Source organism: Hippopotamus amphibius, chromosome 6, assembly GCF_030028045.1.
Source record: "Hippopotamus amphibius kiboko isolate mHipAmp2 chromosome 6, mHipAmp2.hap2, whole genome shotgun sequence".
NCBI classification, from domain to species: domain Eukaryota; kingdom Metazoa; phylum Chordata; class Mammalia; order Artiodactyla; family Hippopotamidae; genus Hippopotamus; species Hippopotamus amphibius.
Window position 1 is genome coordinate 84301283 of NC_080191.1, and position 27996 is coordinate 84329278.

General features: G+C 41.6%; 1 protein-coding gene across 1 annotated transcript in view; it reads right to left on the bottom strand.

Annotated features, from left to right (window-relative positions):
- Positions 1–27996, bottom strand: part of COL19A1 (collagen type XIX alpha 1 chain) — a 375262-nt gene that overhangs the window by 10526 nt on the left and 336740 nt on the right. The window contains exons 40-48 of the mRNA XM_057737773.1: positions 27932–27985; positions 23334–23378; positions 20310–20354; positions 20145–20207; positions 15766–15801; positions 15585–15629; positions 11708–11878; positions 9960–10026; positions 328–456 (exon numbers count right to left, since the gene is read on the bottom strand). Of these exons, the coding sequence (XP_057593756.1) occupies positions 328–456; positions 9960–10026; positions 11708–11878; positions 15585–15629; positions 15766–15801; positions 20145–20207; positions 20310–20354; positions 23334–23378; positions 27932–27985 (655 nt within the window). The remainder of the gene's footprint in view (positions 1–327; positions 457–9959; positions 10027–11707; positions 11879–15584; positions 15630–15765; positions 15802–20144; positions 20208–20309; positions 20355–23333; positions 23379–27931; positions 27986–27996) is intronic.

Sequence of the window (27996 nt, forward strand, 5' to 3'; positions counted from 1 at the left end):
TATATAACATTATATTATATACAATATACCAAATATATATTATATAATATATTATTATATTATTATATATTGCATATTATATATAATATATAGTATAATATCAAATAATATATTATATATTACTATATTTTATTATATTATTATATATAATACATTATATATTATATATAATTATATATTATATATAATATAATATGTATTTAATGTATATTAATATATATTTTTAAGTATATTAATATACCTAATTTTTGCCTCAACTGTGATTAGTATGTTATAAATACGGAGAATTAAAGAATTGTTAAACAAATATAGTCCTTGAAGACTTACCTTGGGGTCCAGGGTCTCCTGGTGGCCCAGGTAACCCATCCTTTCCTGGTGGACCAGGCCTCCCATGAGCTTGAGCAGCTAGCATTGCTGCTGGTAGCTTGAGCTGGGATAGGAACACGGCCATCCTCTCTTGATTGATGAAAGAAAAAATAATGTCATGTTATAGAAATACTTTTTATGTCAGAAGTTTTCAAATAATTTTTTACAGGAAATTCAACAAAAAATTATTTGATTTTCAATTTAAGCACATGTAGTTTACCAACTGATCTGATTGCCAAGAGATTTTTTGATGGCTCAAGTAAAACGGATTGTACAAAGTTGTTTGATTATGGACACAGATAAGTTGTGTCCATCAGAGAATCTGAGAATCTTCAGTGCTTCAGAGATGTTGCCAATAGCGGACAATATCCTAGAGCCTAATTAACCTCTGGTGATGACTTGTGGAGACAATTCAGGTTCACATTAAAGAATGGTTGTTATAATACACTTAAGCCACTTTCCAGCAGTGCTGTGAGTGTGCGTGTGGTGATTTAAAATACGTTGACAGGGTCTTTGACACTCCCTTCCAAATGGACTTAGATGGACCCTAATCCCCCTATTCTGGAATATGGGCGGAACTTCCTTTCACGTCTAATGAATAGAAAAAAGGCAAATGGGAAGACTAGGTCATAAAAGCCTTGTGGCTTCCTGGACACTTTCTCTCTAGGTTCTCATTCTGGGGGAAGCCAGTTGCCGCGTCATGAGGACACAGAGAGACCCACGTGAGGTTGAACTGAAGCCACCTGCCAGCAGCCAGGTAAGCGAGCCTGGAGGTGGATCTTCCTGACCCAGCCAAGCCCTCAGAGGATGTCAGCTCTGGCTGACCCCCTGAATGCAACTTCATGACAGACTCTGAACCAGAACCACACAAGTAAGCAATGCTGTAAGTCCCTGACCCACAGAAAACGCACGATAATAAATGCTGTTTCTTAAGCCCCTGAAGTTTTGAGATATTCTCTTATGGAGCAGTAGGTAACTCATATGGTACATGACACTTTATATCTGTGAATGGAACTGCATTATTGATAGGTTCATTTCCTGAAAAGATGATCACTGTCTTCATAGTCACTATGATTTCATGGCAGTGTTTCATTTCTATACTGGGCTAATATTTTGTCAAAAACTATCTTATGCTTTTTAAAGAAAATGTCTTTCTATGAACCCTCAGTATTATTCATTTTTTTCTGGTTTGGTTCCTAATTAGTTCCATTATTTAGCTGAAGTTTCAGTAGGAAGCATGTCTCATTTGGCCAAAAGAACAAAGGCAGCACTGAGGCTGAGAAGCACATGCCCAGGGAGTGCCGACTGCAGGCAGAGTGAAACAGCAAAGCCTATACATTTCTGTGAACCTGAGAAAGACACTGAAACTAAGAACACCCAAGCTGCAGGAAGTTGACAAACTATCCGGAACATTTAAAAATCTTTTGTCAGTGTTGAGTGATGTGACTTTTATGAACTGAATTCGTCCTACATCTTCTCAAGGACACATCACTCTCATCTGCCCTTTGCTCATCCACCAGGCTGCCTGGAGCCCAGCCCTGTTCATCTGGGTCCTAAAGAGAGAGTCCAGGGAGGGGAGGGAGGACTATGCAAGAGTGCTACCTTGGGTGAGCTCGGCTGTCTCGGCTGTCAGGCTGCGAGTGTATCCTTAAAGGGGGCATCGAATGTCAGTGCTTAGAGACTTATTAAAGGGTCAACAAAAATGTGACTATACACTGTAGAACACATAATAACTCATAAAGTTTAAAGGATCTGGAAAATGAACATCCAAAAATGTAAACATGAGAATATAAATAAGAATTTTCACTTTAAAATTCCTAAACAAGCCATATTATTAACTAAATTAAACATTCTCTATAAGCAGGGCCTTTAACATTATGTCCAGAAATCATGGACACTGCCTGAGAGAGATGATCATTTCAGTAAGAACTATGGTCCATGTTTTTATAGGCCCGTGCACTGTAAAGATTATCTGCTGATAGACCTTATTTTATGATCAGAAATCTGTTACATAATATGATTATTCTCAGAATTACTTTTTGAATAATCAAGTCCATGGCTACACCTATTATTATAGAATTCTTGGTTACTAATCCCACATAGACCATTGTTCAGTTACAATTTCACCTCAAAAGCGTGTTCAATATTTTACTACTATGTGGAATTAATTTTGGTAAAATCATTAATGCAAGTTCATCCAAAGTCCATGATAAATACAATTTATCATTGGATTCTGTATTTAAACTTGCTTGGCTCGTTTATATTTCACATAGCTCATACTTAACAAATCTAATATATACAAAACTAGATTTAAAATAGAAAACTGGAGGAAAGCATATCCTTGCCATGATGAAAAAAGTAACCACATTGTTTTCTTTTCACATAATTTCTTTAAAAAGCAAATTCAAGTGATTTCATTTGTAAAGCTAACCACAATTTTTCAAAGATACAGCTAGTAAGCAATAAGAAATGAATCTTTCATGGGAAAAATTCAGTATAGGTCTGGTGCAGACAAATCTCCCAGAAAAATGTTTTACTGATTAAATTAGTATTTATTTTGCAAGTAAGAATCAAATGGCAGTAACATATTAGAATCTATAGCTGCCAGTTAGAAAAAACAAGGGCCGAATCATACAGACCTTATAAAGAGTTACCTCAGTTTTCTCGTCTTTTCACTCAGTTTAATTCATTTAGTTGAAATTTAAAGACACTTTTCCCTTAAATGGATGTGTATGTTTTACAAATTTTTGATAAAGAGCAAATTACTACTGAGTAAAATCCATTTTTCAATGGGCTTTCAATAAAAATTTTGTTTAAAAAATGTAGGCCCATACACTGCTTAGGAAGTAAAACAAAAATTCTTTACAAGTAGAATTATTAAGAGAAAAGCATCAATAAATGTGGAGTATTAGCTGTAATTACCAAAAGAGTAATCACCCTACGGTCACATTCTGAAATCACAAAGCAAGCTGAATGGAAACATGCCAGTATCCACAGGACCACAGTCTCTGGTGCAGATTGATTGACAAAGATGATGAGGACCGATAGGGTCTGATGGGCATCTCTAAGACATTAAGTCACCCGCTTTCCAGTAAAACTTTTTATTACCTGACTTTCCACCTGGGACATGTTTGGTTCATGTTAATACATTTGTTTCCAGCAACAATAGATAAAACAAATTTACAATTAATATATATAGTTTTGCAAATCATCACATTGACTCTATATAGAATATCTTTATCTTACATTGTAAACTGGGTGTTTTATAAGAAATACGAAATTCAATGATGACAGTTTGAAACTTTGCATATTGTTGTTTTGCACTTAAAAGATAGATATATATTTCAGTACAAGTTTTTTTAATTTGAGACATACCACTTTGAACACCTTCTAAACACAAATATTCATAGCACTAGTTTTTTCTCTTTAATGTGTGAATTCATTTACAAGTAATTTGCTTTGGGTGTTTTAAATATTTTTAGCAAAACAAAAAGTTCTTTTAAATAATTACTTCTAGCTGTAAATTATCTAGCTGTAAGATACACTCAGAAACAGTCATTTAGCATAAGGGTAATTACTTCCTCTGAACCATACTCTAATGCTCTATAATTTTAAATAATATGTTTCTGAGCTGGTAAATAAATTGTAAAGACTTGTATTCTTAATTGCTTTTCCTCTGTTTTCAGGGATCTTTGGTCAATTAAAGTGTTTTTGGCTGTGCTTTCTAATGAGGCAGGAAATTGAAGAGTTTGGATAGGAGCTTGCATAAACCAAACACACATAGTCCATCTGCCAAGGCAAACCCAAAGCAGTCATTCTAACAAATGAGACCAGTGGCTGGCTTTCCTCGGAGAACGGGCTCTTTAATATCAGGCAGATATTAATATTAATGTGATAATAAAGTACATTATATGGAGAAGGGAGGACGTCATCTGGCCCATGTCTACCTTCTATTTCACAGATAGAATTTGTAAATATTTTCAAAGAGAGAAATTCACCTTTTTTTTCTCCTAATGCCCATTCAAATGTTTAATTGCCCATTTTCTTGTTATAGCTTCAACTTATTTCCTTTTGTTACCACATTATGGAAACAGAGAGTAGTTAATGTGTATTTCCCTTGGGAAATCAGGCATCTACTTGATAATACTGTTACCTCTCAGCCTTCAGGTTAAATAACTTTTACTCATAGGCTTGGTAATCTGTCCTGCAAACCACTTTTTGGTTCCACTATTCTGGGGTTTTTCCATACATCTCTTAAATGTGGAACCAAAATTAGATACAGTTATCTCCTAATGGGCAACAATATAGAAGAGTAATTTCCTTTCATGTCTTGAGAATGATTTCCTAGTTTCATTTTAACTGTTAATTCAACAGCATCATTTGGTGGCTTCATATTAATTCTGTGGTCATCAGGACCCGAGGGTTGTTACTGCTACATGTAATCCTGACCCAATCCTTAGCCACCCTTGTTGCTTTGAAATGTTATTATGAGTGAAGATGGTAGATTGAACACATGCATCTGCTTTAACTCTTTCCTGAATCGCTGCAAAACAATGGAAAGCTATTTTTAAAGGCATAAAACCACAAGAGTGGGAGAATATGAAAGGAGATGACGTTAACTTTTGGAAGCTGAGAACCGGATGGTGGAGTGTGGCTGACTTAACTGACTCAAGAAAACCAAATCTCTACACCAGAAGCTAAGAAACAGCCTATGTTAAACCACAAAATCCTTAACGTGTTCAGGAATTCGCCATAGGAGTTACATCTGGAAGTGCGGGAAAGGAGGGCAACTAAAATAAGGGGGACTGGTTGCAAGCCTGTTTAAGAAATAGTCTTAGAAATCCCTTCCTCTGCTCTGTGCAGCTGCCCCAATCCCAGCAAAAGGCTGAAGGACTGTTATCTGAAAAGTGCCAATAGACCATCTCTGCACTGGGGACCACAGACTGCGTTGAGACTCAGGCTTCCCGACTGAAAACAAGAAGAAATGGGCACTGCAGGGCTTGGTGCTGAGGCCCCTGCCCTATCCTCCTACCTCATTCCCCAAATGCTGGCAGCCAGGCAGGAAATGCAAGTGTTTCCTTTAGGGAATCTGACCTGAATGAGAGGAAAGACTTCAAGGCAGTGAAGTTGAGAGTCCCTCAACTTTAAAAGCCAGCTGGAGTACCCTACAGTAAAGCTTGTGGTTGGTAAGTTTACCATTCACTTCTAACTTTCCAGCAGTTTTTTAGAACCCATGCTTTTGTATGAGCAGACGGCCAAGGATGACTGGCACTGAGGAAACCCTCTAAGCTGAAATGATAGACCCAGACAAACAGAAAGAAGCAGACTGGAAGAGATAGAGACTGTGATGTGGAAAAAATTCTAAAAAACTACATCTCCAATTACGTGTATCTATGAGAAGATTGTATACACACAAATATGTGTATACAAATACATATATAAATTAATATCTTCATGTAGAGATGTTGTAGCTTTGAAACAAGAGGACAGGATAATACTTATTCATTTATGTTCACATTTATGTGGATTAAATTATGTATGAAAAATGGAGAAAACATAGACAAAGGGGCTCTCCTGGCCCTGGAAATCTGGAGGCAGAAGCACTGCTCAGGGACACAGCCCCAACCCTCCTTCCCTCCCACAGTTTCAGGTATAGGCTTGTTGCTTCCAAGTTTGTCTCAAGACCCCAGACAGCCAGACGTCTATCCACATGCCTGCCTAGGTTGGTAAATCCTCCCTGCAGGGTGATATAAATCCCCAAATACAGTAGGGTGGTGGGTGTCATAGCAAGAAGTAAGCTTCTCAGATCTGGCAAGACCCTCATTCCTAGGGGCAGCACCACAGCTGCAAAGTGCTCATAAAACTAAAAGACTCTGAGCCGAGACACATAGCATCTGCCCCCTCTCTCGGTGGCCACCTTGTGTGTAAGAGATTTGACCTCCTCAGTCAAATCAGGAATTGAACCCGCTTTAGCCTGAGTGTATGTTTGTGCAGTGTGATCCACCAGAAACCTGAACTTGGGATTGGTGGACCATCTTCTTCCACCATGTTGGATTTGGCATGGGGCATCAGGATGTTGAAAGAGGGCTCAGTGGCCTGGGGGACAGTCCAGAGTGTGCGATCTGCAGGGGTGCTATATCAGCAGGGTCACCTGGGAATCCCCAAAGGGATTGGAAAGCTTCATGACAAGATCCTGAGTTTGGGGGCCTGATCTAGGGTTTCATGTCATCTGGATGTCTGGGGTGATGACATTGGGGAGCAGGACTCCCCAGAGCCCTGCTGACGCCCACAGCTGCCGAGCAGAGAGAATTTCTCTCAAAGGTGAGGATGTGCAGGGGTGAGTGCAGCAGGGTGACTGACGGCCATGGACACGGACCAGCTCTCCATGAAATGGCCCAGACACAGGCGGGAAGATGGAGTATGCTTCACTGGAGCCCTTACGGTAACTGTTTTAACATGTGACAATTAATCTTGGCTTTTATGGAGAAAGCTCTCTGAAAAGGGGACCTGTGACCTTGGAGCTCTATGATTTGCGAAAATGGAGGATTTCTTTTTACTCTTTTATAAATGGTGTTCAGAGGCCACAGAAAAGGTGACTTTGAAGTGGAAGATAAAATGGACTGAATTGAAATAATTTTGGGACAAATGAACTAAAGTGCCAAATAATTAAATTCTGTGCCCCAGGTGCAGTTTTGGTCGGGAGAAGACAGTTTTGTAGGGCTGGCACCAACAGAGATGAAAAGAGAGGGGGTATCCCACAGGGAGTCTCAGAGTCTGGGAGTCTCAGAGTCTGGGAGTCTCAGGAAATAATTTGCTTTGGGGCCACTTGAGAATGTTGCCTTGAGGCCAAGACATCTGGAGCTTCTCAGGGGCCTCACCAGGCTGGAAGAGACTGGGAGAGACTGGGAGAGGGGGTGGGAGAGATGGGTGGTGAGTGGTCCAGCTTCCCTGACCTCCCTTCTCAGGGCGCTAATAGCCCTTCCTGGGAGGAACCTCTCAGTGGCCTGAGAGAGTGGCGTGCAGCCTCCCTTGCAGAGGTTACTGAGTCTCCTCCACTGCTGGGAAGGCCACAGGGCTCTGTCTTTATCCAGTGTCCCCTGGACTTGCAACATGGACACTTTTATCTCCACACATCACATTTTTTCTGAGATGCTTGGGTCTATCTTCTGACATCCTTAACCAGCCTTTAAAAAGTTAGACTAATTAACTATGGAACTATTTACTCTATGTTTTTATCTAAAATATTTTAAGAAATTGAAGTTCAACATTAAAGCTGCCTGAAATAAGAGATCACGGACATGTGAGCCCATAGAAACGAAGAGCTAAACAAGAATTTTAGATTAGAATTCAAAAATATGCATTTGCTCGATTTCCCTTCTCAAGGTGTGGGCTACTAAACACTCAGATGCTACCTGAGGTCTCAGGTGGCCTGTACTGGGGGCTGGCTTCGCAGATGTGCTACCTCCCATGCTCAGAAGGGCCCCGTGCTTGGTCCAATGTTCTGCTGTTGCCATCCTATAATTCTTATTATAACAAGGGCACTTGCATTTTCCTTTTTCATCTAGTCCTGCAAATGACCTGGTCCTGCCTATGCCTCTATATTCTTCAGTGTTTCCCTGAGAGCTTAAAATGTCTTTTTCCTTTTCAGTGTCTTGAGGGATGCTTGTTGAGGGGGAATGTGTGGATTGCAAAGTTTGGAGCCTATTTTACGATGCTTGATTCAAGAGTCAAAAAAAATAGAAGAAGAAAATAAAAGGGGACTCTAAAATGTAAGGGCAACATTAAATTACAAAGAGAAAATGGGTAGCTCAAAAAAAAAAAAGGGTGGACAATTGTGTTAATAAACTCTCATGTCAGAGCAAGGTAAAGATACTAGTAGAGATCAAGGTGAACTGAAATGAACAGCACGAATCCATGACCTGTGAAAAAAACATTTTTTCTATTTTGTCCCTGAAGCGACCAAAAGGCCCTGGGCTACTCTGCTCTCTCTCTAGTCCTCACATGAAATAAGACAACGTGCACTCAAGCACTGAGATTTTGCTCTCTAATACTACTTACTGCCTAAAATATTCAGGGATTCTTGGACAGAGGCTAACTCCATGTTGGCAGTGAAAGACTTAAGATGAACTTAGGGCATCTTGTAATTTTACTCCTTGCAAAATTCAACAATGCAGTTTTAGCTTAGCAAAGGAAGGATGCTTTGCAAAAGAAGCAGGAACCATGAGCCAATGTGGATTTATTTTCTGAAGACAAATAATTCCCTCCTGATTAAGCTCACAGTTGAGGGAAATGATCTTGATTTGAGAAAATCATTTGACAAAATCAAGTAATATCCTTATGACTAAAAATAAAGAAGTGTAGAGTGGATTTTAAGACAACTATATGGATTCAGAACTCACTAATACTGCAGATTAATAGATGATTTACGAACAAGCAGGAGGAACGCAATGGCATGTAGACCTAACCCTCCTTATTCAACATGTCTGTCAACAATTAGAATGATGACATGCCTATGAAATTTAGAGACAACACAAAATTATGAGGGTCAGATAACCTGCCCTACGAGACAAGATTCCAAAAGCTATTCTCAGGTTAGAACAATGTTTGAATACCTATCACTTGAAACTGAATACGAAGAAACATAAAACCGCACACTTACATTTTAAAAATGAACACAGTGCATAATGAGAAACACCTAATTTTTAATAGTTTGTTTAAGAAAGATAGACGGTTGTTGGTTAATTGAAAACTCAAAATGAATCAACAGTGTGATGTGGATTCTTTTTTAAGGAATGCTATCTTAGGCTGTGTTATTGAAGTGTCTGTATCAGGGGTCAGCAAACTTTCTCTGCAAAGGGTCACGCGGTAAATATTTAAGGCTTTGCAGGCTATACTGTCCCTGTCACATACTCAATCCTGCTGTCCAGCAGGAAAGCAACCAGAGAAAATACATAAAGGAAGGGGTATGATTGCATGCCAATGAAACTTTCTTTGCGGACACAGATTTGAATTTCTGATCATTTCACATCATAAAATATTATTTTGGTTTTAAAAAATCATTTAGAAGTGTATCCTCTCTCCTCACCTGTGCCCCTCCCTCCAAAAAGGAAAAACGACTCTTAGCTCGTAGGATACACAAAAACAGGGGGCAGGTAGAAGGGGCTGGTGGCTATGGCTTGCTGACCCTGGTCTAGATCAAAAGACACTGTCCTCTGCCCTGGTCACAGTATCCGTGGGGAATGAGGGCCATTCACAAATGAAGTGTTTCTCCAGGGCAATGATGATGAGGAGCTGGGCACACTCACTCCACGGAGGAGGGGGACTGCAGATGCTGGAAGCCTCCAAGGGCTGTTGTGTGAACCAGGAGGATGCTTTCCTGGTGCTGGTCCGCAGATCAGGAATGACAAGAGGACGTTACAGGGAGGCAAACTTAACTCTATGTGAGGCAGAAGCTTATATCGGAGCTGCCCCGTCATAAAATGGGTCACCTCCTAAGGCTGCAGGTACACAGCCATCTCTGGAGAACGTTGCTGATGGGATTCTCTACAGCCGAGGGGAGGGAAATCCAGAAATGTGTATTAAGCAAATCTCACCTTCAAAAATCCTCAGAACCTCTTGATTAATATACATTTTTATTTCTTCAAATGAAACCACATCAGCCTAAAGAAGAGGGGAAAAAAGTCTGTTAACGCAGAGCCTAGCACAAATGAATAAAGGACAGGAATGCTGGGCTGGCGTGCATGCCTGAAATATCTGTAGAGATGCACTGATCAAGCAGAACTCTTTTGGCAGTTGTCTCCATTAGGTAATAAATACCTTTTGTTTTGATCAAATGCTGGGAAGAAGTGCATAATTGCTTTAAAAGCTGTGGGCTGGCACCATGACCAGTGATATGAACGTATTCCCTATTAAATGGAGAGATGTGATTTCATACAATTAGGAAGACATTTCCTATTACTTCATTTTCTGAAGTTACAGAGTTTAAACCAGTGTGATCATGATGGGACCATCCCAGGCACATTTTTAACTTCTAACTAATCCCTGTACACTGGTAAAGTCAGCATCTAACTGATTTTATTGTGTATCTTCAAAGGAAGAGAACTCTAAGTAAGCTGAATGGTTCTTTAACAAGTTTTATTCACGGGATAAAACTTACTGTTTTGTTCATTTCTTGATCAAGTTTATTTTGCAATTTACACATTGCAAGCATACTTGTATTAAGCAATTTTCTTTTCTTTATAGAAAGTGCTGTGGGATCTGGTAAAGGGGAGTAGGTAAATGACGCCAGTTGAATTTTTAACCCCTTGACAAATAAATCTACATGAATTTGATAAAGAATCTAACATTTATCATAGTATCTAACAGTTATAATAGTAATATTTTATTATAGTACCTTGATATTTTTAAAAGGGAGCTATTACTTTTCACAGTCGTTGGGGTTTCAAAGTATTTTGTTACTCTTCTTTGTATTTGGCGGTTGCTATCCAGGGCATTAAAGACAATGTGATGGGCTTATAAAGTGATGACTTCTGTGGAACAGAATAGTTCCAATTTCAATATTTTGTTTTCACTGGGGCAAATGAACTTGAATTAATGCATTAATACAGACACAGCACTGCGAGTTCATTGCGCAGGCTTTATTTAAGCAGAGTGTAGGAGGAGTGGGTAAAAGAAAGAATACGGTGGGAATGTTCAGTTTAGCCCAATCTCTGGAATTAGCTGATTATCTGAGGACGGCATGTCCTTAACTTCCTGCACTCTCGCTAGGAGACCCCTTTCTTCCTGACGTGGATATTCTCCCATTAACTTCCTCTGTGGAATGGCCATCCACCAGCCTCCTGAGGATGCTCCTAAAGACACGGGCTTCCTTAGGCAAACACCCTTGGCCTAACAGGTTTCCACTTCAAAGCACCGCTCAGGGCAGACTTGTTCTGGTAGTCAACAAAATTGAGAGTTAACACGAAACAGACGTGTGTTTTCCATGTAGTATAAGGGGACATTATAGATAGTATTTAAGAGCATGGCCTTAGAGTGGGTCAGACTTGGGTCTGACCCACTAGATAGCTATGACCTTGGACAGGTCAGCGTGAGGCTTCTGCATTTGTCAAGGTGGATGGACAGGTCACCTGTCCTCCCAGATTAGTTGTGAGGATCTAACGAGGGAATGTTTAGTGAGTAGTTAGTGGTGAACCCACACATAATTTGAAATAAATGACAGCTATTGCCACCTTCGTAGAGGCCAGTTTAGGTTCATTTCATGTATCTTGAAAGGTTTATTACTGCTTCTGTTGTAAAAGGGACACATGGTCAGTCCCAGCCAGGAGCTCTTGGCCCCGCTTACCAGGGAGCCGGGGAGGCCTGGGTGGCCTGGAGGACCTTGGTGCCCGGGGGATCCCGGGGAGCCCTTGTTTCCTGGGGGCCCCACAGGACCTATGGCCCCCTTTATGCCTGAAAGGCCTGGTTTTCCTCGTTCACCTTGTGGGCCTCGGTCTCCTGGAATTCCCTGATCACCCTGTTAAGGAAAAAAATGAATAAGAGTGATCTCTTCTAGAGTCACATTAGTTGCTGTTAAGAGCAAAAGTTCTGGATTTATACTGGCACATTCTAGCTGAGGGCCCCTGGGTAAGTGAATCAAGCTCCCCACACCCTGCTTCCTCTCCCTAAGGTGGGGTTATTAACAGTATCCGCTGAATGGGTGACGTGGAGAAGCATGTGAACTCAGGCAAAGTGCCTAGAACAACACCAACACGTGGAAAGCACTCAGTACAAAGTTAGTGACGATGTTACTTGTACCCGGGTGCCAGTCTAGAATGTTGACACCTTTGAAAGTCATCAGCAGCTGTCACTTCAGGCCTGGGTCTCCTTTGTGATAACAAAGGAAGATAGTTAGGAAGATTTCATCACTGAAGACTGTCACTTGGAGAAACTTCAGAACACAAAATCTCTCCTAAATCATGTGCTTTTCTTTTTTTCTGCTTTCTCCTATATGTTTGATCTTTATTATTTCTGTGGGTTGGTTTTTGTGCTCGTGTTTTACATGCACATGTGTGTGCACTTGTGTGTGTGTGTGTGTGAATGTGTTTGTGCACAGTGTGTTCTAAAAACTCAGGAAGGTGAGAAAGGAGAGCCTTTGGGAAGGTTCAAAGCAGGTGATTGGGGTGGAGAGTCATCACTGAGATCATTTATCCAATAATGTAAATAAACTATAAGAGGATTCACTGACTAAGATGCCATAATAAACTAGATATGCCTGAATCTGAGAAGTTTCTTTAATGCAGACTTTTATCCTGCATGGTGTCTACTACTGTATGTGTTTGTGCATGAAAGTATGAAAGAGGGAGGGGGTGAGAGAGAGAGAGAGAATACGAATGACTAATTATGTGCGTGTGTCTTGGCAGGTATTTCAGGATCCATATTTCAAATACTCAATTCCACAGCCCCAGGAGGTGATCATCACACTGAATACAAAAGAATGGTGTATTGACCTGCCCAGTATTTCACTGTATTATTCTTTTATTTGTGGCTATTCTGCAAAAGGCCAAACTCTATTTCTCCTGATTTAAAAAATAATAAGAATGAATGAACAATTACAGAGATCTATTTGATCATAAATGAAGAGATGTAGAAAGAAGCCATGTAGAAAGAAGTAAAACAGTCGGACCTAAATTAAATTCTACTGTCTTAGTTATAAAAATATGTCTGATACAAGTATATTGACCCAGCTTTTGTCTGGAGAAATATCTGAGATGACTAAGATAAAAGAAAAAGAAATAAAAGAACTACTAGCACACCTTAAGCATGTGCAAAATAACACAATTAAAATTATTTATAATTTAGGCACAAGAATGTTCATTATAGTAAGTTTTACTATGAAAACTAGAAAGAACCTAAATACCCAGGAAAAGGGGGCAGGTATTTTCCAAAAACCTTGGAAAGGTATATCCAAACAGTAGAATAAGACATAGACACTAAAAGGGCCACATGGGTCTAGATTTACTTATGTGGAAAGATGGTCATCATATACTAGGTGAAAGACATCACTTACAAAACAGGATGAACCAATTTTTTGAAAAGTATATATTCACTTGCATTGATGCATTAAGCAATGTGTATATGATGTATAACAGTGAGATGGAAATATGAGGGTGAGTCAAAAATTATCTGCACTCTGGCTGTAGAATTTATTTTAATTAACTTTTAGAAAAGACAAATACATCATTTTGGGACATAATTTCCTTGCTTTTCAATACACTTTGTCCATCTGTCAACAAGCTTTTGTATTCCCTCATTAAAAAAGTTTTAGGTTGAGCTATGAGCCACGAATGCACTGCTGCCTTCACTTCTTCATCAGCAGTGAAACTTTGTCCTCTTAGGCTGCTTTCAGGGGGACCAAACAGATGAAAGTCCGATGAAAGCAAGATCAGGATTGTAGGGAGGTTGCTTTCACACCTCAAAATGAAGTAATTCATGACAGACTTAGGTTTCGAAAAGTTTGTGTGAGATGGGTACAGAAACAACTCACGGAAGTGCATAAACAGAAGCAGTTGGATATCTGCAAACAAAATTTGGACCAATACTCTAAGGAAGGTGAAAGTTTCTTAAAGAGAATCATTACTGTGACGAGACATGGATTCATCACTACGAGCCTGAGAGTAAACGGCAGAGTATGGAATGGAAACATCCTCAATCGCTGACCAAGAAAAAATTCAAAAGTCAACCATCAGCTGCAAAATTGATGCTTACAGTTTTCTGGGATTCTCAAGGGCCAGTATTGGAACATTATCAGGAAAAATGTTCAACACCCAACAGTGCTTGTTACAGTGAGATGTTTATTGAAGAGCTGAAGCCTAAACTTCGGATTAAATGCAGAGGACTGCTATCCAAGGGCGTTGTGATCTTGCATGACAATGCACGTCCGCACAGTTCTGCCCACACTGTCAACACTCTACAAAAACTTCATTTTGAGGTGGTAAAGCATCCTCCCTATAGTCCTGATCTTGCTCCTTCTGACTTTCACCTGTTTGGTCCCTTGAAAGCAGCCTTTTGAAGACAAAGACTCACTTCTGATGAAGACGTGAAGACAGTGGTGCATTCGTAGCTTGCAGCTCAGCCTAAAACATTTTTAATGAGGGAATACAAAAGCTTGTTGACAGATGGACAAAGTGTATTGAAAAGCAAGGAGATTATGTCAAAAAATGATGTATTTGTCTTTTCTAAAATTTAATTAAAAGAAATTCTGCAGTCAGAGTGAGGATAATTTTTGACTCACCCTCGTATGTCCAAAATATCAATAGTTTTTATCTCTGTGTAGTGGGATAAGGTAGACTTTTTTTTCTTTTTTCTTTATATTATGTCTATTTTTGTATTTCCTTCAGTTAGCATGGATTTTCTGTATAATAATAAGTAAACTAGACTCGTACACAAGAAAGTGCATGTGTGCATGCACACACACACGTGTGCATACACACACACCCTCGCTAGGGCCCCTCGCTGAATAACAATGCTCAAGGAACCAGTCATCACGGAAGGAATCCAATTCTAGCAGAAAATGTTAAGGTTCCTTAGAGAAAAGAACGGGAAGTTGCCACAACCAAAACAATGAAAATAAAAGCCAGAACTGGCATTACTAAGTAGCTCTCTATGTTCATTTCCCCTTTGTCTTTCTCTTCCTCCTCACACCACACCCCTAACCCAACCGGATATTATTATTCCCCCAGCTCAGGGGGTCTGGACGACACCTCTGCTTCCAGGGAGACATTTGGAGATGCAAGGAGACATTTTTGGAGGGAGGTTGGTGGTACAGCATCTAGTGGTAGAAGCCAGGGATGCTGCTAAACATCCTACAAAGCACAGGGCAGGCGCCTACGACAATTATGTGCCCCAGATATTAACAGTGCTGAGTAAAAAGCACATGGGTGATGGTTACAGTAGGGACGTGTGTCTGAATGGGAGGCTGATAGAAGCTTTCCAAACTGGAATAGCCAACCAGACTTAAGTGTGAATAAAGGCCAAGCAGGTAGGGTATCCACCATACGCCCTGTTGCTGGGTCCTTGAATGGTCCTATTTTATGCCTGGTGGAGACCTTGGATCACATATGCTCTAGCTTTTTCATATTGGGAGATTTTTAGGGGATCTATGAACACAACTGTGTAACTCAAATAATGGGGGCAGGTGTGGAGACAGACTTAAGCAACAGTCACAGCAGGAATGTACATACCCGTTCTCCTTTGGGGCCTCTCTCGCCAGGCTTACCCATGATGCCCTGAAAAAACAAATGTCAGCACTAAAAATCACTGTGTGCCAAGATTTCTCATCAATCTGCTCGATCAGGAATTCTGGCAGGTCATCTGGATGTAGTTTTGCATTAGAACAATTATTTTCAATGGTATTTTCCATACCTGCACACCCGGTAATCCATCTTTCCCATTTATTCCCTGTAAAGACAAAAAATGATCAATATTTCTGATTCTGCATTAACAGACATAATTAAATGCAACCAAAGGGTAAAGCTTCAAGGACTTTGTCTTATTTCTACTGAGATTTTGGTGAGGCAAGTATGGTGAAATGGAAAACAAAATCGATAGACTCAGCCCCAAGTTTAAATTCTGTCACTCACAAGTTCCATTTACTTCAGGCAATTTACTTAACCTTAATAGCATCAGCTTCTCCACTTATAAAGTGAGGATAAAATAACGGCCTTAAAAGTAAGGATTTAGGGAAATAACAGAAAATGCCTAGCTCAGTGTAAATAGTCAACAGGGTTATTTTCCTTACTTATTCCATTAGGTACATTCTGAGAAATAAGATTCCCCATAGTGCTGGGTGGCCGGTGTATGGCATTATTGTTCCCTTCCAACAATTTTCCTAGCAAAAAGAGTCATTCTCAGTAAATGGTCTCTGTTGTTGCTTGAGAAATCTCATAACATGGCTGGCCAGGGCCACATCCTACTATGAAATAAACTCTCAGCCAGAGAACAATTGTTATTTTTCAGTTGGAAAATATGAAAGGACAGTGAGAAATCTGTAATCACGTTTTCTGAGAGCATTAAATAGTGGCTTTTTCTTAGTAAACTGGAAGTTTCCCGATCTTCACAAGGCTGTTCCGGAGGTGGTAATAAAATCCAGACCTGCTTGCAGATTTGTAACCCTGGGAGAACCACTGGATGGGAGGCGTAAGAAGGGAAAGCACTTGAGGTCACATCAAATACGAGAGCCCAACAGCAGGTGTGTTTCTGAGATTTGATTTGAAGTGGGAGATCAAGGTGAGGAATTGATTTCTTAGCCAGCAGGCAGGTGCATGGACTTGCTCCTCTGAAAAGCCCGGGAGATTTTTATTGGGCTGGAAATAGAGTCTACAAGGATGGACCTGCAGACAACTTTGTGTTTTCACTGCTGTAAATCACACTAACACCTGCCGCAGTTGGGAACACAACCAGAGTCCCCCAACCTCCCTGAACATCCTGGGAATTATCTAGAGCACTTTAACTAAGACCATGCTGCCTGAAGCATTGGGTTCAAAGGATTTATGACATCCAGAAACACAAGCAGGAAAAGATAAAGCTGATGAAGGAGAGGATGTGAAAGAAACAACTGTGTCACTTGAATAAGAGAAGATAAATCTGGTGTAAAAATGTAATTCATGCTTTTGGTAACAATGCAAGAAAATGAATAAACCTATAGATAATTTGTTGTCTCTTGTAATTCATCAATGACTCTCATGTGTGTTCTCTTTTCTATGAAGGTGTTACTAACTTGTTCTCCATGGCGATGGGGTGTGGTCCAGCTTTCAGAAATTTTTACAAAAACCTCAATGGATTTACCTCTCCTCCCCCTCATCTTACTTATCTGGAAGAACCCTATTCTTTTTTCCTAACTCAGAAAGTATAACCAGCTTTCCCTCCGCGGCAAGCCTGCATCTGAGAGGCTGACTGTGGTTGAAGGAGAAGGGGTACCCTCGCTCAGGGGTTCTGAGCTCACAGGCAGCCCCTCGGCATCACCAGCCATACTTCTGTATTTCCTGATTTGACTCCTTTCCCAAAGTACTTGCACATACTTTCCTCTCTCATGAAACCTCCAGCATCACCACCCCACTCCTCAAGGTCAACTGATGACTTCCATCCCTCACTTCGAAAACAACATCAGAGGACCCGCTCACGTTCAGCCACCGGAGCCACCCGCCTGCGCGCATGCGTACTCGGACTTCCGCCCTCTCCCGCTGCGAAGGATGTTCCGCCCTGTTCCTCGTTAAGACCAGTTCCCGCTTGTGAGTCTTCTCTTCTTACTCAAAGTCCACTCCCTCGTATCTTTAAGTGCCCCCTCCCGACTAGGTCATTCTTATTAAGATACTACCATGCTGTACTCTCTCTCCACAATGATGCCCACATTTCCAAACCCAGGGGAGAACAGTCAGCTCCCTTGTTACTTTTCTGTATGTTTCCCTCTCATTTCTCTTAAACACTTAGCTTCCTCGACATCCAGGAAACCTCCTTCCCCTGGCTTTCTTCACATCTCACTGGCTGCACCTTCTCAGTCTTTCTGCCAGATCCTCTCCTAACAGCTCTGTTCTCTTCCCAGTTCGCAGTGACTCCATTTCCTCCAGGCTCAGGTTGAAATACGCAAATCGGTCTTTCCAGTCCTGGCCTCTCCGTTAATTCCAGATGCACATATATACTGCTTATTTGACTAGATATCCACTTGGATGTCTACTAGTGCTTCAAGATGAGCATTTTACAGCAGAAAACTCAGTTTCTCTTCCCAAACCGACCCATCTCCTATCTTTCCCGTCTCATCAAACGCACCACCCTAACCTGTTGCTCAGACCCCAAACCTCAGCTCTGATGGGTCTCTTCCTCACACTCTGCACCGGGTCCATCAGCAAGTGTTGTTGGCTCTCCCTTCAATGCACATCCTAAATCCCCTCCTCCTCATGTCTCCCTCTTCCCACCATCAGTATCTCTCATGGGGATGATGGTGATGCTTCCTCAAGGTATTGCTCCCTGCAGTCTGCCGTCCATGCAGTACTCAGATGGCTCCTTTAAAATGCAGTCCAGTCATTTTCCTTCCCCGCTACAGATGCTCCAGTGCGTCTCCATCAGACTTCACATGAAACCCAGACTCCATTCCCAGCTGAGAAGTTCCTCGTGGTCTGGCCACTGCCAGCTTCTCCCCCGTATCTTTCCTGCTCTCCTTTAGCTCAGCTCACTCTTGACTTCATGCCTTCTGCTCTTCCTTCAACACAGAACGCTTTACCAGCCATTCCTTTGTCTTGGAACAAAGTCCCCTCACCCCTCTCCCCCCTCTTGACCTTCCCATGGCTTGAGCTCTCCCATCCTGCAGGGTTTGCTCCGATGGTGAGCCTTTTTTGACTGCCCTATTTAAACGCTACTCTAGGGCTATACCCTCCTTAGCTCAACTTCTCCCTGAAATTGTGTGTGTTTATGTGTTTGTTGTCCATGTCCCTATATAGAATGTAAATCTGATGAGTTGCAAGCACCCACAACAGTGCTTGGCATGTAGTAGGCACTCAAGAAGTATTTGTTGAAAGAACAGATAACTTTTTGCATAATGAACAAATAACTTTTTGCATTTGTGAGTGGCTTATAGGGTCTGGGATGGGGAGTTGGTAAAGGGGAGGGAAGTGTTGGTAGGGAATGAGACTAATATTAATGGGGCATCTCCCTTGGCAGGCACTGGACGTCTTACCATATGTATGTTACTTAAGTGACTCACAAACCCTCTGAGTCATAACTCAAACCCAGATCTTCCGGACCAAATTGCATACACTTCCCATTTTTTCTGTTGCCTTCTCTGGGGAGGCGGTGGCCGGGGGATGCCCGACCCTGAGGTTTCACAGATACTGAGCAGCCTCCTGAACTCTGTGCTGCTTGGTCACCGTCAGCCCCCCTTCTCCCAACAGCATCCCCTTCCCGCCCACCCCACGGCACAGAAACAAGCAAAGGGGGCAGGGATTTCAATAAAGAGCACACCCGAGAGCAGGGTATGTCTATTCCACTTTATTTTTTTTTTTTCCCTTTTTTTTTTTTTTTTTTTTTGGCACACAGGCTTAGTTGCTCCGCGGCATGTGGGATCTTCCTGGAGCTGGGATCGAACCTGTGACCTCTGCATTGGCAGGCGGATTCTTAACCACTGCGCCACCTAGGAAGCCCCTGTCTATTCCACTTTATATCCCCTCCCTCAGGGCCCAGCACATCCTTAGCAAACAGCAGGGATAAGCTGAGAATATGCTGAATTGAACCGAATTAGTAGGAAGAATTAGTAGGAATGGTTGTTACAATGTCACATCAATATTATACATCAGTAGCCAAGAGCTCTTTTAGGACAGGAGGGGATGATGTATTTGACAGCAGTGATATATGAATGCATAAGAACAAGGCCCACAGATAAAGGAGGGAATCTGAAACAAGAGCTTCTTTCCACTTTAGCTTAACACACAGGTGTTATATCTGCAAGTCTTCATATTTTAGGATATGACAGGCCATTTCATTTTTTAGCTCTGCTGAGAACCTTAGACCTAAGAAATAATGAGTCTAATTTCCTGACACTTAAAAGACCTCACTGTTCTCACTGTGGTTTAAGACATAAGAAATACTCACAGGGAGCTGGGTCCTCAGTGAGAACCACACCCCCGAAAGCCATTTGCAGACCTGCTGACTTCCTCGGAAAATACTATTCAAATCTCAGGCTTTCTGAAGAGACATGTAAAGAGGCAATGCTTAGAACATTTCTTAAACTGGAAAATTTTAGATAAAGGACTTACGGGCTTTCCTGAGGGTCCTTCTGGTCCAGGGAAGCCTACGTCTCCAGCAGGCCCCCTCTCCCCCTGTAGACGTGGCCACAGACAAACATTAGTTGCCAAGAAAAGCTCTAAAAGTGCGTGCAGTACAACACAAGGACAAGGCTAAGTAAGGAGCAGGTGCCTCACCGGTTCTCCTGGAATTCCTGGAGGCCCTGGGGCTCCGGGTTTCCCCTGGGAAATCAAATCAAGGGAAAGTGTTAGGAGCCAAATTACTGAATGTTACTATGTGATTCCATTCCCCACCCATGTGTTTAACATCTGTGCTATAGGTGTGACGCTACACTGACCTGGCATCCCTACCGGACAGAGGCCAGGGCTGGGCACATTCCACTGTGCAGACTGGAGGGCAGTCCCTCAATGCATATAAGGGTGTGTGGTGGCGAAGGCAGGATAAGAATTTTGAAAATAATAGACCAATGTATCTTCATTTCTGGAAATCCCTCTCATTTGACTGGCAGCTCTACTTTAGGGGGAAGGAGGGCGCAGAGGGTCAAAGAAGTCCTTCCTAGACTTTGATTTTCACAAGAAGATTTTTAAGTTCATAGTAAGATAGCCTGAAAAGAAGCATGTTTGATTTGAAAAGCTGTTTTGTTGAAAAGGAGAGGATAAGGTTGGTTTGATCCAGCCCACCATGGCCTGGAAGACTGAGGACAGAGAGACCGTGGGCTAGAGAGACCATAGGGAGGGATGAGAGAGGAAGATGGACCAGCAGAGACAGCAGTGGACATGAGCCCAAGTGTCCAGACCAGGCCTATGGATCCTACTTTGAGAAGGAGCGGCCTCCTGCACCTTGAATCTCATGTGGTTGGGGATGAAGGTGTGGGGCTGAGACCATAGAAATCATAGTAGCTTGCAAGGGAATGAAGAGGGAAACCCCTTCCCCACTCGCTGTATAGGACTCTGGGAGTAGACCTCCTGGCAGCTCAGCTACAGCAAGAGTGGTGAAGTGAGGCAGACACACCCCACCTGAGATGGTATCCTGGGCTCCCACAGCCCTTGTGTGCAGCAGGAGTGCCTGAAATCCCATGGACTTCAGTTGGAGGATGTGTTAGGGTTGAGAAAACCAGTGTCCCAAAGGGTCTTGGCGTGGACTCAGGGTGCTCAGGCCTGGAGCTCTAGTCAAAGATCCTGAAGGCCGGGTTGTGCCTCCGGATGGGGACTTTGAAGGCCCGGGGGAGGGCATGCTGCCCCCTGTACCCACATACCATCCTGAGAGGGTGGGGAGGAAGAGCCCTGGGGAAGGCCCTGGATGGCCTGAGTACATGAGGAAGAAATAGACAGCTCTGTTCCCGGAGGAGCAGGCCTGGGCCCCTTGGTTCTCAGCAGAGGCCCCTGATGTGCTAAGCAGGTAGACACATGCCTTAAAAATTTTTTTTTATTGTAGTGAAATATACATAAAATGAAATCCACCATTGTAACCATTTTATGTGTACAATTCAGTGGCATTAAGTACACTCACACTGTTGTGTAACCATCATTACTATTTTCAGGATCTTTGAACTATTTCATTTTCTGCACCATATTAAGGTCCAGTTATAAAAAATTAAGTTGTGTTTTAAACTATCCAGTTGTATATTTGCAGCATGCAAAATTTTTTACCCTTCCCCATTTCTGTAATTGTCAGTTAATCTTAATGATGAGAAATGGAAACTGCATTGTAGGTAAATGTATTAGATCTTAGACATCCAAAACAGCGGCAGTCTGGCCCCTAATTTCAATCATGCTGCATTCTTCAAAAATATCCCTGGAATTCTTCATTTAGATCGTCTTTTGAGCCTGTCAGTTATTTTTAAGTATTGGGTTGGCCAAAAGGTTCATTCAGGTTTTTCTGTACCATCTTACAGAAAAACCAGGACAAACGTTTTGGCCAACCCAATACTTCCAATAATTGTTAGTATTTTTTCTTTGAAGGTAGACCTAGTTTAGAGTAACAGCTGAAAGTAATTTATAGTCCCACCTGAATGAATTTGGTGGCCCTTCATTATACCAGGTGGAAACAAAAACAGGGTGTGTCTATAAGGCAGGCAGGTCAATTCCACAAACAGTTGCAAATGTGTTGCTAGGAATGGTAGTGAGTAGGGGAGAGCAGGGAGGAACAGGACCAAGTGTGAGCCAGTTTTCAAGAAGAATGCTTTCGTGTATAAAAAATTCTGCAGTGCTTGCTAAAGAAAATATTTTCTTGTTACTTTTACAATCATACTAATATTTAACTTGACTCAAAACAGCTAAATAAGGGGATGTTATCCTCCATACAGGATGATTTTCTATGGAGCATGGATGGGTTTTTACTTTTGTTGTTAGACTTAGCAACTAAATAGAGTGAAGTAGAGTGGCTACCCTCCTTCTGAGGGATGGGGTGGTGGGGGGTGGTAGGAGGCTCTGAGTGGTGGTGGGAGTCAGCAGAGGTCATTGGGTGGTGCTGGGTGATGGTAGGGCCCTTTCTTATCTTCCTCATGTTCCTGTGATTGAAGCATATAGTTTCCACTGACTTTCCTACCCTGGCCCACCCTGCAGGGGCACCTAGCGAGGATAAATGGGCTCTTATTCATGAAGCCTGACCACAAAATTTTAATTAGAGCATCATGAATGAAGATCAGAATGGTCCCTAGGGCTCAGAGAAATGATTTTAACCTTTCCTGGAGCACTTCCTATTCATCTGAAAAGACCTTGATGAGATTAAAACATTTGACACCAGAGAGCAACAAAAATGATTGAGCGGCTTGAAAGGCTAGTTTACGAGGAAACATTAGCAGCAATAAAGCTCTGCTAATAACACCCGGCTGAGGGAAGACTCAGGCAGATGGCAGCTTAATGTGAACTTGCCAAGCACACGCCTGAAGATGAGGACTTTGCCTTTTGAGGATCAAGGAGCCTTGAAATATGACAAGAATAGAGAAACTCAGAGCTGTGCTATATTAACGCATCATCACAGGTAACTGGGCTTCCCCTCCCCACGTGAAAGTCAGTTGGGAAGAAAAAAAAAACAAAGAAAAAATTTTAGAAGATGAAAATAAAGAAAGGGGCATTCTTGAGGTGGTAGAGGGACAGATGTTTTGTTTTTTAAACTGGAGATTTCAGGAGTCACTGTGTGCTCCCAGCCCTTCTGATGGTTGGTACCCTTGAGGACAGCGTGAGAGAATCTAGACTCACCGAGATTCCGGCCACTCCCGGGGGACCCGCGGCCCCTCGATCTCCCTGCAAAAAATGTACTACTTAAAATGATACCTATAAAATCTCCACCGATAAAATTAATGTGCAAATAATCATTTGGATTTGGTAAAGCTTCTCTTTAGAACTTATGTTATCAGTATCACCTGGTGTGACTCTAGAGGCTAGATGGGAAAAGAACAAAATGAGAACTACAGCCAGTGGGACCTACTAATGCTTTCTCCCTCTCTTTTTCTCCCCCCTCCACTTTTTCCCCATAAAACCAAAGCAAATAATAATCTTAATGAAAACGAGCATTCATGGTATCATTTCTGTGACCTGTTCTTTTAAACAGAACCCCATACATAGTTACAGGTAAAATTAGTCAATATTTTTATTCCACATATTCAAAAGTAATTCATTACCGATACTTAAAAGAGTAAGCACACTGAATGTCTTCTAAAAAGCTTTTGCTATACTTGGCTCATTGGATGCAGGGTTAGAATACACGTGTTTATAACTAGGGATTTTGTAGCTTCTCCTCTTTAGGCCAATAAAAAGATCCCTGGAATTGCTCTGAACAGTGGAATGACAACCCTTTTTCCAAAGGCAACGTGGTATTTTAGATAAAGCTGACAAGGCTAAAAATACTTATGATTATATATGGGGTAATAAAATGGCAATTTTTGTTGAGCAGAATCTACATTAAAAAACTTCATAAGTTCACTGAGGGACATAAAAGAAGACTTGATTAAATGGAGAGAGATGTTTTGTTCTTGGAGGGCAAGACAGTGCTATAAAGGTGTCATTGCCACCCAAACTAATTTATAAATTTAATGCAATTTTTACAAATTGCTGCTTGATCAAATGATATTAAAGTTCACTTGGGATAATAAATATATTGGAAGATAAGATTAAAAATAAAAGAAGAATAATAAAGAGATTAGCAATATCATATTTCAACATACAATAAAGCTCTAATAATTGAAATAATGGAATATTGGCCCACGATTAAGCAGTATATCAATGCAATATAACAGAAACCTTAGAAACAGACCAACCTTTATAATAGGATTTTAGTAAAGAAAGGGCTGTATCATTCAACAAATAGTGCTAATAATTGAATAATTTCTTTGACAAAAGCCTGATTCTCTCTTTACATTATACTCCATATAAATTCCATATAGATTATGTAAAAATAAAATGCATTAATAAGAACTAGAAGCAAATCAAGTTAGATGATCTGATTTTGCTTGAGAATGAGAATGAAAATCATTTAGTACATATCAATAGAAGCAAAACAAGAAATTATAAAGGAAAAGTTTTAGGTTTGACCACCTAAATGTTATATTTACGTATACAATACGATTAAACTTAAACTGAAAGGCAAGGACCAACAGGATAAAGGCTCCATCCTATAAGATAGGAGTAGTATCTTTAATATATAAAGCACAGCCACAGTCAAAAAAAAAATGATTGGTTAGAAAAATGAGTGACGAATGTAAATAGGGAATCTCATGTCAGTTCCACTCTGCTCCTTTTAAATTACAGGATTTTTACCCTGGAAATGAATATACTGTAACTTTTCATTCAATGGAAATGTCTACATATCTGATAAAGATTAATGTTAAGAGGGCTCCTCTCTGACAAGATGGTCCTTCCAACAATTGGGTCTCACGGTTCTTTGAACCACTCTCATCTAATGATCTGGTCTCTTATTTCCATAGTTATACTGGAGACCTTGTCAAAAGCAATAACTACATCCCTCCATAACCTCCACTGTATACATTCCAATCTTGGACCACCGTGTTCTATCATTCTAAATCACTCCTTTGAGTACCTTGAACCCCCAAAACTTTTGGTGTCACCAAGATCTCTAATACATCCATGGTACAAATTTTTCATTATCCTTCATGGCCTAGATGGCCCCTCCTCCTTATGGATCTAGTTTAAATTCCATGGTCAGTTATAATCACTCCCTTGTGTATACTAGTGGCTTTCTGGCCCATACTTGCTTCTCGTACTCACTTGTCAAAACTAGAACCTTGTTTAAATCCATCTCCCCTCCTGTTCTGTGCCTTTGCCTGAGCGTCTGTGCATGGTACTTAATCTCACTGACTGGTCTCTCTTCAGTTTGTGACGGTGAACCTTTGGCGGTTCTGCTCAGCCATCACACTCTGTGGTCCTTGGACTCTCTCTCTCTCGTAGAAGACCTTCTCCTTAAATCTCCAACCTCTTCTCCCTACCTCACTCTCAGATGATGACCTTGACTCCTCCATCTCTGAGAAAACTGAAGCAATCAGAAAAGAACCTCTACAGACTCCAATCAATTCGTGCGCCCACATACCAGCATCTGTACCCCATACTCTGATTTCCCACCAGTTACCATAGATGACATACCCAGGCTTCTCTCTGAAGCCAAACCCTGCATTTATGCGCTAGGTCTCCTTCCCCTCTTAGCTAGTTAAGGATGTCATTCCAGCAATTCTCCTCTCTCCTCCTATCTCATCATCCCCCCTCTCTTTCTAGGGATCATACTTTCAGTACAGAAACAGTCTGGTACGTCTATGGTCTTAAAATCCATTTTAGTAAAACTTGCCCTACCTCCTGCAGCAGCTTCTGGCCCATTTCTTCGCTTTCCTTTGTAGCAAAACTCCTTGAGCATTGTTTGAACTGTATTTACTGTCTCTAAATCTCCTTTTCTCATTTTCTCTTAAACCCGTTCAAGTCCAGCAATTGCTCCTACCAACCCAGTGAAATGGTAATCATTCCTCTGGCGATACATGACCTCCATGTTGCTGAACCCAGTGCTCAATACTTGGCCATCCTCCCTGGCCCCATCCCCATCCTACTTGATCTATTCGCAGGATTTGAGGAGATCATCACTCTTTCTCCTCGACACATGATTTTTGCTCGATTTTCAGGATACTGCCATTTCCCCTGGCTACTGGTCACTTTATCCCAGTCTCCCTTGCGCATTCCCCCTTTTCTTTCTGATCTTAATGTTGGAGGGCCTCAGGGATCAGTCCTTGATCTTCTTCTCTTTAAAAAAGTCTACTGTCATTCTCTTGGTGATCTGATCCAGCCTCCTGACTCTCAGATAGCATCTATAGCTTAGACAACAAATTTATATCTCCACTTAGACTTCTTTGTAAATGCCATACTTTCATATTGTCCTGCCTACTCAACACCCCCACTTTGCTGCCTAATAGAGACTTCCAAACTCAGTCCCATGTCCAAAATTATACTCCAGATCACTCTCATCCTACCCTTCAAACAGACTCTGCCTGTAGCTGTCCTCATGCCAGTTGCTCAAGTCAACACTGTGGAGCCGTCCTTGACTCTTCTCTCAGACCCACATCCCATCAATCCTGTTGCCCCTGCCTTCACAGCACGTCCAGAACCCAGCAGCTCCTCACGACCTCCACTGTTTCTGCTCTAATCTGAGCCGACGTCACTCCCCCACATACCCACAGAGTGTCTTCCCTGCCCCATCCTCACTCTCCAGCTGCAGGCCCCATCACTCTTCTACTCAGAAACCACTGCTGGTTCTGCATCTCACTCAGAGTGAAGGATAAAGTCCTTACAATGGCTGGTAAGCCTCTTTATTAATTAAGTGCTTCTCAAACTACCTGTGGTGAAAGAGCAGTTTATTTACTTATTTGTTTTCTAATGCATCAGGAACCAAGGTGAGTCTACCAGACGCATGTTCGGATACCATGGCGATGTCAAAAGTCAAGTTGCCAGACAAGCTGTTTAAATGCTTTCTCTCCATCTCTGTGCTTCCCTCGCCCCAGAAGCCGTGACGAAGGGTCTGCACACTGGCACTGGTCTTCCACTGGCCACACTGAGTGGCACTGCTGTCTATAGGGCGGGGCTGCTCCTAGCCTCCACCCCACCTCTCTGACTTCTGACACCCACCATGCCCCCCTTGCTCACTCCCCAGGGTCTCCTTGGGTGTACCAGGAATGCTCCTGTCTCAGGGCATTTAGACCTTCTGTTTCTTTGTCTTTAATAAAATTTTTTTTAGTTGTATATATTTAAGGTGTATAACATGATGATTTGATACATGTGTACACTGTGAAATGATCATCACAACAAGCTAATTCACATCCCCATCACTGCACACAGGTCATGGCTATGTGTGTGGTGAGAACACTTAGCAAATTCCAAGCATACAGTTTAGTACTGTTACCTAGTGTCGCCTTGCTATACATTACATCTCCAGAACTTTCTCATCTTGCCTGGAACACTCCTCCTTCTGGCTTGAAGGGACTTGGCTAACTGCCCCCCCCCACCTCTTCCAGGTCTTTGCTCAGTTCCTGCTTTCTCAAACCACCTGATTTAAAATCATCCCCTCCTCTTCTGCACTCCTGATGCCTCTAATGTGCTCTGCTTCTTTCTTTCCACAGCACTTACCAACAGTATTATCTAGTTATTTGTGCTTATTCTTTTAGTTTCTGTATCCCCCTCTTAGAACATAATTTTTGTCTATTTTGTTCCCTTATACATCCCCAAACCTAAAAACAGTTCCTGGTCCAACGGTAGGTGCTCAATAAACATTTCTGAATGTTGAATTGGTGAACACATGTCTAACTTACCTTTACACCAGGAAATCCTTCTAGTCCTGGTAAGCCCATTGCACCAGGCTCTCCCTGTTAAATAT